The following is a 10,604-nucleotide window of genomic DNA, read 5'->3' on the forward strand; positions in this document are numbered from 1 at the left end:
AGAGCGATCCGAATGTCACTTCACATACACGAAAATATACGTTTTATTCGAAACGAAACAAATTTCAGTCAGTCCTATACACACATACATCTGAAACGAATTCTTAATGAATACGTCACGCGGCCGATTCTCTTTCAGTTTTACAGCGAAATATTATGGAACAATGCATAATATAACAAGCAATCCAACATAGATAATCAGAGATGAGAAATTGTATATATAGTTAAAGTGGTTTATAGGAGATCTACGTAGATCCACACAGAAGTCAGACTTCTGCAATCCTTAGAAAAAATATTACTGAAAAACCGAACTATTGTACTAAGAAACGCAAAGAAAGAGTTATACTTTGTTTCAGCTCTTTCATGCTACAGGATATGATACGAAAAGCCTCCAGTAGTAGAATGAGACGCACATATGTTTATGTTAGAGTGAGATAGATAGAGAACAGAAGATGTGCGATTTCGTAGCTGGAGTACCCGAAATTACTTCAGGCAATTTACTATTCACATAAGATGAAAACGTTACTGCAACGCTACTTTTGCAAGAACAAGTGATCATCAGATTCCTCTTGTTCTCTTGAAGAATAAGCACACATAAACAATTCTGTGTCAACAAACGAACTGAAAGTAAAGGACATATAGAACAGAATTGGGGTTTGACATTATAGGCAAACGACCGTTGCTAACTAAAAGAATTAAGCCAAAATGTTGAGCAAAAAAAGAATTTTGCTCCCTATCAAAAATTAAAAAAAAACATCCAAAGATTCTAAAACACCTAGCAAAACACAACAAATAATTCAACTATATGAAGGACATCAACATTGCGATCATAAAAGCGTCACAACTAAAAATTGTAGAACTGAAGAGATTGCTGGAATATGAAAGTAAGTCTAAGATGCAAGCTATGAGTTCACAAGCCAAGGATTACGAGCAACAGTTTCTGGAGTTCGATCCCCGTAGTCGTACAAAAGTTCTTCTGCCTCGTCGATATCGCGCTTTGCAACAAGGATAAGATGGAGTTCACCATCGAATTCCACAACCTCAAAACAATTTTTAAAATAAACTCGCCTATTCATATTAATATTTATGTAATATAATGGCGGATGTAGGTCAGTCGACAAGAGATACAGCTGTGACGGTCGATAAATTGGTACCGGACCTGTATGAGAGGATAAAAACACCGACTTGGCACATCGGCTCCCTCCCGCAAATTCCTACGTTATAACTCTCTCGTTCTCGGCTATAAACGTGTTGAGTATGGTGCGACGGGTCCAACGGCATAGAATTGTTGTGACATAATGCAGTATTATCTCACAGTAACTTCGTGTGCATGTCGCTAATGGTAAATGAGACGTTGCAGCCGTTTCATAGCCGTGGTCACTGCACTGCGCGTGTTGCTTTTAACCCCTGTGATTCCTTAGTGCGTCTGAGTCCTTGCACGTTTGCCTCAGGTTGGTATTATGCCTTCCTCAGAAAAAGGAAACACGAATGAAACCGGCTGCTCAGATAGCAGCCAACAGTTCACATGATTTGATGATGTCGTTCACGTCATTTTATGTTAAACATCATTCTTTTATAGCTATTGGGGAAAACAGGAAGTAAACCCATACTTCGAGTAATGCTTTAAAATAGTGCGAAGGAGTGTAAATCGAAGGAGTGTTTGAAGCTAAAGTTTGAATATTCTCAAAATGTAGGACTGACACATTCAGAAAGAAAACTATGAAATTTTTCGCCTTTATTTATAATAAAAAAGAATGAAGAAAACGTCATTAAAAAAACAGAATTCTGTAGCTTCAAACACTTCTTCGATTCCAATATAAAAAAAGAATATAGGTCTAAAACTGGGCTTGTTTTTTTAAGTAGTTTTAATATTAGCAAGAGAGCTACTAAATCTTTCACCAGTAACTATGATACTGTTAAAAAAGGAAAAAAGCGTGGTTTGGAAATCAAAGGTATTACCCCACGAATCTGGGGTGATGCGGGTTTGAGGTGGGTTATGCCTATACGGGGTAGTAGATTATGGGGAGTAGGGTGATTCCGTCCACTTCTTCTTAACTGCCGTAAAAATGACCTGGAAGATGCGGCGCGAGCACCAGGCTGGCGCGCTCCAATCGAACTCGTTGTAGAAAATAGCGGTGTTGATGGTGTTGCTCGTCTCCCTGTCCAAACTTTTTCTCTCACGTTTAACAGCGCATCCGATATCAGTATTCGCATTGATGCGATGAACGAGGGGAGTGCATGGAGAGTGAGCAGCAGAAGAAAATATGCACAACAACTGATTATCAGTGATAAAACGAATTCATAAAGCAAATAAAATGAATGAATTAGGAAATTCTGACCGCCACAAGAGAAAACTCCATACCTTCGTACGCAGATTAGGACGAAGTGCACTGTGGTTAATCAGCCGACCTTTGAACTCTGACTCTTTCGTAGCATCAACACACCATCTCTTACTTTTATATTTGAAGAAATACATATAAGAACCGATTGAGGGGTCTTTTGCATACTCTTCTTCCCGAGTCTTTGCTGAATTGTAATCCATCATGTCTCCTGAAACTACAACAGTTTTAGAAGTTATCAAAACTTAAACCTAATTTCACAAGAGGGTTGAAGGTTATAATAACGAAACGTACCTTTATACTCCACAACAAATTCGTTTTTGACGAATGACTTGGCAGCCCGGATGCCCCGTCCCTTTTTCTCATCTATGTACACTTCGAGTAATGCTTCATTGGTGAAGTTATGAATTGCATCACGTAGAGCAAACTTCTCTTCTTCCTAAATAGTTTCAGGCACTAGTTGGAAAGGACGAATGAGTGAGTGAGTTAATATTTCCTTAGCTTCCAACAATACAAACCACAGGATCATCAGAACATTAACGCAGATAATAACAAACCTCGAGCTGTTTTCCAGTTTTTCGAGAACTTCTACGAACAGGGAAGAACTCGGTGATTTTGTGATTTGACACATCTTGGACAGCTTTTCTTCTAAACGAATGTCCATTTTTAAATGAAGCATGAAAGTGGAATAAATATATCGAAGCTTCTTTCAATCTTGAGAAAAATATACTTTTAATGCATAGGGTCAGACTGTTGACGGCAATACGGCTTCTAATTCAGGTGTGATCACTCTGAATGATCCGTCCTGCTAGATACCAGGACATCTAGGCACATTGAATAATCGATTGAGGTTAAATCTGCTTCTAACCTATTGGGTCTTGAAAGATGAAATTTGAGCATTTCATTCACGTATATTACGCAGAGTTTAATAAAAATGGGCTTATAACCGATGCATTTCGCATCTCTGCACTCGACGCCATAAAAAAGGTAACTTTCTCGCCGCTTTCGAAAAGTTCCAACTTAAGCGTCGTCAGGTTGTACGGATTTCCATGAAATATCATTTAAGCGGCTCGCGAATTTGGTTCACACCGCAAAAAAAATGTTATATTCATGATGAGAACCTACTACCAGCACTAGAAAAAATAGTGCATCATAATATAAATAAAATGCAGTATTTGGACATTACTAACAACAAAAATGAATGGAAAACAGTAAAGGAAAGAAATTGCTAGATATGCACAATTTTTTCTTCTTTTCTCTGCGTCTGGGACTATTAGGGATGATAAGGTTATTTCAACCTCCAGTTCGCTACCAACAACCGAAAAGGAATGCAGAGGTGAGCACCATGGTAGCATGGTACAGTAGGGCCAAACGACCGGACGCTTGCTGCTGTCGCTGCGTCCGATGTGGTGCGGTTTTCAACCAGTTGGGACTGTCGGTAGCTCCACTTTGCGTGAAAAGATAAGTGCATTTAGGTTGAGTGGAACAATATTCAGCGGAATAGTTTGGATTTGTACGCCATTTTAGCCACGCCGCTAAATCTTGTAATGAACCACGTTTGGTTGATTAAAAATGAACTGAAATAATGAACAAGTAGAAGTACAGCAAGGTCAAGACGTCATGAAGCACGGTGCAGCTGCGTCAGCGGCTACTCTCGAAGCTTTGCGGCGTAGCATAGTGGTTAGAATCTATGGGGGGCCCTTGCTGGTCCCTCTTCAATTCCAACCGCTATCTTCATCGCACCGCTTCGAGTGCAGCCGCCTACGCAACTGCACTGCTTTTCATGCCGTTCTACCCTACTATGACTACATTTTTCTACTTCACGATAAGTTATAACACAGCTTAAAGAATGAAACTCTATTGTTGAAAATTTTTACAGCGAAGAGGATTCCAAAAAGGACTAACCCATTATTACGGCGTGTTTGCGCTCCTGAACAAGCTTTAGAGTCCAGCGAAGGCTGCTCCTCCTTAGTATGAGAATCATCGACAGTAGGAGAGATTAACGAATATTTCTTCTTTCGGCGACTCCTTTTTTGAGCGACTACGTTCCCAAGCATTTATTTTATTGCTGAAATCAAGAGTTGGTAAATCAATTCTAAAAAAAAAACCTTCCAAACGTCATACTTGTACGCCTACATGACCAAAGGCAGACACGATTAACAATAGTGATTAGCATATATCTTAACAGCTAAGTAATAATAGGCTTATTCTGGCACGTGTGCACGGAGCCGAACCCTCCTCGAGTAAATGGAGTCTAGCTTATGGGGTGCATCTCAGGTGATGAGGAGCCCTTAGCCAACCGTCCAGAAGTGAAGGGAGTCGGAGCTCCAACTATCGCATACATGCGAATGCTTGTATGGAATTAGATTCCTCCCTAACATCACAACCGTTTCATTGGTGCGCTAGAAAGTGATTATATGAGTTTAAACGGCGTCAGAAAGCCGTGAATGGTCCAACGGCACTCGGTTGTAGTTCGCGGCTGCCAGAAAGTTGTATGACGTGTCCAGCGACAATCGGATACAAGCGTCAAGAGAAGGCTAAATGATGAACATTGTGGAACAGACATAATGACGAAAGATAGATGCGCTAGTACCAAAAAGAAACTAGATAGGTCCTATTGCTCCAGTTTTTTTTTTTTTTTTTTTTGACACACCAGCGCTAGAAAGTTGTATCAATGGGGTTAGTAGTGCACCGTTAGTAATATATCACGAGAAAATGGGCAAGAAATATATGAAACGTTGAAAACGTGACGATGACGGCTGCAACCGGTGTGTTGCAGCGTAACACATGTCTTCGCATCATTATGTCAAAATACCTGGAGCTTGATGCAGTTGCGTGAGGAGAATCCGTAGGTAGCTCCGCCCATCTCTGCAGACCGACAGGAGCAAGGGTTCAGCCTTGCTCATAACCGCGCAGCGCAAGAGAACCAAGCTTCAGGATGTTCTGGCTATATTCCTATTTTCTATAATGATTTGCTTGAGCTGTAGCCAAGATTGGTATTGGTCTACACTAAGAGCTAACGTTTCGGCGTTATCCCTTTCGTCAGAGCTTGGGAAAAGAAAAGAAAAAATAAAGCCATCAGTGATTTTTCCTCTCAAACGCCTCATCACCCCACAGAAAGCATTCAAACGATGTGCATACTCAACGAACAACACATCGGCTAGTAATTACTTCACTTATTGACTATGGTAACAGACCACCACGTATCACAAGTCACAAGTATCACGAGTCACAAGGGTTTTTATAAGGGACATTACGGCTCGCCCCATTACGGTAGATCTAAATCCGCCGAATTCTTGATATTGTTCATACGGCAATTCTACGGTGCCAAACGGAACTTTCATAAATTCGAACAAACTATTCAAATTGTGATATGAATGTACTACGAAAACAAAAGTTCTAAGAGGGAAACAGTAAACTGCAGTCTAATTCCTTAGTCCCGATGGTCTTCTGTCTCCTGTCTCCTCGAAGCGGAATCAAGTATCGTTTCGATCTTGTGAAATAGTTCTAGGATAACTTCTCCTCGTTCGTGAAATACGAAGAGCATCACATTTGTGTTTGAAGGATTTACTAAGTGGTTGTCTATCGGTGGTACTCCTGTTGTTTCTAATACCTTGTGAAACAAAGTCACTTCCGGTTTACTTTCCGAAAGTTAGAATATTAGTTAGATATTAGTTATTTGCATAGAATTTACGAAAAAATCTTCCCAAATATTTCAAATAAAATGTAAATAAAATGTAGAAATTGGTCAATATTCGTCCCACCCAGCTAATGTTCGGTGTTTTGAGAATGGTGTCTCTGGATGTGTATAACCATCGACCTTCACTCCTATGTCATCACTCCAATTCTGCATTACGCTTTGAAGAGCAGAGCAGAATCTTTTGGGTGATATTGTATCACCTGCTCGAACTTCCCCACATTTATGAATTTATATGATCTATTGCAGAACGACGAAATTTTAGTGGTGAGGTTGCGATGTGACTTACGAATGATCCTCAAGTATTGGATAGAAGCGTTGGTCGTCTACGTTTCTATGACCTCTCTAAAATGAAACGGAGGATTTCTTCAAGTGGACTAAAGCGAGATCAGATAGCGGTGTTTTGAGATCGCGCGACATTCGATGATTTTCGAAACGTACATAAGGTCAGTGGTGTCTCTTTTCGAATTCCAGCTCACTCAGTTGTTCATTCAGTTAATGTTTTTTTCAATCATACAGAGCACTACTGGGGTGAACATCGAGTACATGAGTAGCAGACTAGAACAGAATGATCAGTAGCGACGGAGTGAGGCTGCATAACGATTCGTTTTTAACTGAACAGGGGAAATCCCCCTAGGTAACTAGTGAAGAAAATCGCGGCAGTGTTGATCATGACGTTGTATTAGGTATTTCTAATATTAGGATTTGTCAGTAGTGAAGTGATGGCCTCAAAGAGGCCATCTGGCATAAAGTATCCATCTTCTCTCAGGATGATGCTGAGGATTCAAGTGAAAATGGTTGTTGAGAATAGGTTCTCCATCACCCTTCCGGATGCAGAAATTGCTCCACTTTGATTCCGTGGTTGGATCATTTGTTCCGGCGTACGACGGACTATTCCAATATCTGAAAGCATGGAATGCGTTCCGCTGTACAGCCGGCATAGAACATACTGCAACAGGGTGAAAAGTGCGTGGTAAGCTCTTCAGGAATATATTTCACGATTTCAATGCTTTTTCGTCCATTCTTCGCACAATATTGGAAATATCAAATGTGAATTTGCTGAATTCCTTTTTGTCAGTTTAATTGTTAGTTTTGCTGCTATGGTGCCTCATGAAATTTCATTTGTAAGTATTGAATTTCTGCTCCTTTCTTGTGCATCTGTGCACGCTTTTTGTAATTGTTGACGTGAGAAACCCCGGAATCCGACTATTACGTCATTTGTTTATTGAATAAATCACACAAAAAGTGGAGCAGAAATCCTATTCTTATAAACTTGAGTCCTTGACGAAACATCCTCGTAAGAGAAAGCATTAAAGTAGCGGAAAATGACCTCTGTAGGACAACGACAACGAATAATGCTGAACGTGCAGAATTACACGAGAAAATGGAGCAGAAATGTAGTGCCTATTAACCAAGATCATAGAGGTGTCCTAGAAGCAAACAAGCGACAAAACTAACGGAAAGTGAGGTCGTGAAGAGACTATGTCATCCCATTCCCATAAAAGACAAGAAAAAATAAGCCGTGAAGTTTGTTCTGCTCGGTTGAGAAGATCAGTGTCCGTCTTCACCGAAGACGTAATTCTTCATTTTGATACAATATTCTCGGAACGCTATCACCGAAATATTCCAGTATTCTTGAACATACGACATCTGCGCGAAGTGCAGTGAATATGGCGTGAACTTTGTAGAGACGAGCATTGTTACGCAGCATTCGCCGGCCATTTCTCACAACTGTGGAGCAGTATCGCATTACAAAAACTACATAGCTCATTATCAACTTTGTCGCGAATGCTATAGCGCAATCGTACAACATGCAAGCACAAGATACGCTCGTAAAATAAAATGTACAGTATACACCTCAAATATATGGATGAAATAGGCGAAAATAAACAAAGGAACAAGGGGTGGAGAAGTTGATAAAAAAACACATAAAAAATAGATTAAAAGTAAGAAAAAACAAATAAAATTTAAAAAAAAACAAAAAAGGTCTACAATAGGGGACGTAAAACGTAGAGTTAGTCCGAGGGTTATCAAGGTAGTAAATAATTTGGTCTGTAAAAGAATGATAGAACCAACTGAAAACACCTCCAAAAAGGGTGGACTGGTTTCACAAAGTTCAGGAATCCCTGTAAAAAGCCCCACAGCGAGGGCCCTGTTGACAACTTTTTTATTCGAGAAGATAGACACAAGTGTTTGTTTTTAAAGTCTTTGATTTACGGCGCCTCCTAATAGTCTCGTTGGTATAGCAAGCTCCGTTAATTCATCCCTATTGTTCTTGCGGAATGGCAGAGAACGTATCTCCGTGCGAAATGATTGTTCCTGAGCAAAACTAGTAAGTAAGCTAGTTAACAAGTAATTAAACTAACAAAGAAGAACATTTAGATTGGAGCTATTTGTACGCATCTCGCAAGAGAAAAGAAAAGCATCGATTAGAAAAATAAGAGAATAGAATAAAATAAGAAAATAAAAGATAGAAAAAAAGATATGACGCCAAGTTACCGAGCTTAAACATGTACTCGTCAGAAATGTTAAACCGGTTTTAAAGTACTATTCCAGACTTATAAGTAAGGTAGGTAACTGGGGTGAAATGCTTTCCACTAAAAAAAGTACCTTTTACATCTGAAAGCTGCTGTCCAACAAATAAACAAGCAGGTCTTCCCACATCTTGAAAACCAAGAGTACAGCGACTGGATCGCTCCACCACTAACCCACAAAAATGAAAGAGAAATAACAAAAATAAAAAAGAAAAATGTCCTTGATGAAAAAGCAGCATGTATCAACTGCGTTAAAGACAGTCTAGTATTAACTGTGAAATATCGCAAATATGAGCATAATGAACTCGCTGGTGAAGCAGGCAAGCCAAACACATTCAAATTTGGCGCGCTATCCATGTAAAAAGTAAGACACACCTGTTCGTGATGGATGGTAGCAAAATACCACACAATCGTATTAAGATACAGGTTCGAAATAGTTGTGGCAGATTTCTCATTTAATGTTGAAGTGTCAGCTCAAAGCAGAGGTCAACGAGAGATTGTCGTCGATATCGAACTCAGGGATTTTGCGGGGAAGAATGATATGTCGCTGAATTTGGATGAAAGTTGGTGTAATGAAAATATCGATCAATAAAAGATTGTGCATGTGCCGTCACCAATATCAAGCAAGTTGTTAGAGGACGAACGAGAGACCTCGCAAAGTTGCGCAAGATTTTGAGGCCGACAATGAGCGTAGTTTTTCCGTTGACTTCACAAGCGACTACCCTCAAAGCGGCGGGAGGGGGACGTAGCGGTTGAGACTGAGGACGCTGCGCGCGAGGAGGAGACCCTTGCTCGCAGCACACATCGTTGCAGTGTTTCCATCTCGATCGTAGCTACTACAACATGTTAGTGATATTGTGCAAATGTATAATCTATTTCGAGTCTTCCTCTCGACTGCACATCAGTCGTGTCAAAAAATGGTTGTTTTGAGCCGATCAAATAAATTCGGGACAATCAACTGGGTGACTGGGATCCGCCTTCGATTAAGTTAGGGCGGATAGGAAGAGCGTGTATAACGCTATAACGTGTACAATGACGAAAGGAGGTGCACTACAGGAGACGCATCGCGCTCACCCGGTTGAATTCATCCGAGCCCCACAGTACTTATGCCGAGTTCACTTCCAACTTTCCCCAGGTGCACTACTTCAGATCATTGGATTAATTCTCCTCTGGAGAGAAAAACTATTGTCGAAGCCTTGGCGGGTGTAGTAGTGAAAGCCTACAGGCACAGTGGCGTCTGTGCACTTTACAAGGACAAGTAATATTCAGGCAGAAACTCACACTACGGGTTGCTGAGTTCCATTACAGCTCTTTGCCACTCCCTGAAAGGGCATTGTTATTATGTACATAGGAAAGTTTCTCGCTGTTCCTACTTCGAGGTGCTGTAATGTTTTGCTTAACAACAAAATGCGTACACTGGTTTAGTAACATAGGCTCAACCGGACATTCTATAATGAGATGGTGACAATGCCCAACGTCTGATACTAACCTGAGAGCGCAATGGACGAAACATTTCGATGGCATGCATGAGCAGACGATGGCCGCGCTTGACCACAGGCGGAAGTATCTCATACCTCTGCCGGATGATGACACCTTCAAGAGATTATCAAACTTGAGGTGCTGGTCAACAGCAGCATGATGAGATCATTACAATAACCGCCGCACAATGAATAGACGATCGATCGGCCTCGAGGTTCCAATGAGATCCGCACTTGAAGTGAGTGCACGAGGAGGCCTTGGCTGAAACTGGGCGGTGCTTGCATTTTAGTGTGTGCTGTGCGCTAGTCGGTCTGCGACCGTGCGGCCGACAGCCGACTGGCATCACCTACAACCTTCTCTGCAACCTTACGAATTCCCACAACCCAGCCTCCGTGTCCCGAGCATTAGAAGTGTTCCTGCCGTCCTATGCCATGTAAAACTTGATGCTTTGCCCGAGAGTCTCTGTTTTGTTCTGTTGGATCTCTATTCCTCTCGTTTAATTCCATTTTCACCGAACTGTTTTTCTTTTCATCCCGTTTTATTATTGTTTTGCGAT

General features: G+C 40.9%; 1 protein-coding gene across 3 annotated transcripts; it reads right to left on the reverse strand.

The window, feature by feature from the left end:
• Positions 1–901: 901 nt before the first annotated feature.
• On the reverse strand, positions 902–10,391 carry RB195_009832 (uncharacterized protein; the record flags this gene model as incomplete). Of its 3 annotated transcripts, XM_064190558.1 has the most annotated exons (9): positions 902–1,039; positions 2,362–2,549; positions 2,633–2,777; positions 2,896–2,986; positions 4,244–4,305; positions 4,343–4,406; positions 9,851–9,951; positions 10,059–10,162; positions 10,235–10,391. In XM_064190558.1, the coding sequence occupies 9 exons, from the start codon at positions 10,389–10,391 to the stop codon at positions 902–904; spliced, it is 1,050 nt and encodes a 349-aa protein (XP_064048141.1). The 3 variants fall into 3 exon arrangements, with proteins under 3 accessions (XP_064048141.1, XP_013300865.1, XP_064048142.1); XM_013445411.1 differs by lacking the exons at positions 9,851–9,951; positions 10,059–10,162; positions 10,235–10,391 and having other exon boundaries at positions 4,244–4,395; XM_064190559.1 differs by lacking the exons at positions 902–1,039; positions 2,362–2,549; positions 2,633–2,777; ... (1 more) ...; positions 4,244–4,305; positions 4,343–4,406 and having other exon boundaries at positions 9,847–9,891.
• Positions 10,392–10,604: the final 213 nt, after the last annotated feature.

The sequence above is a fragment of the Necator americanus genome, chromosome III (assembly GCF_031761385.1).
Source record: "Necator americanus strain Aroian chromosome III, whole genome shotgun sequence".
Taxonomy (NCBI): Eukaryota; Metazoa; Nematoda; class Chromadorea; order Rhabditida; family Ancylostomatidae; genus Necator; species Necator americanus.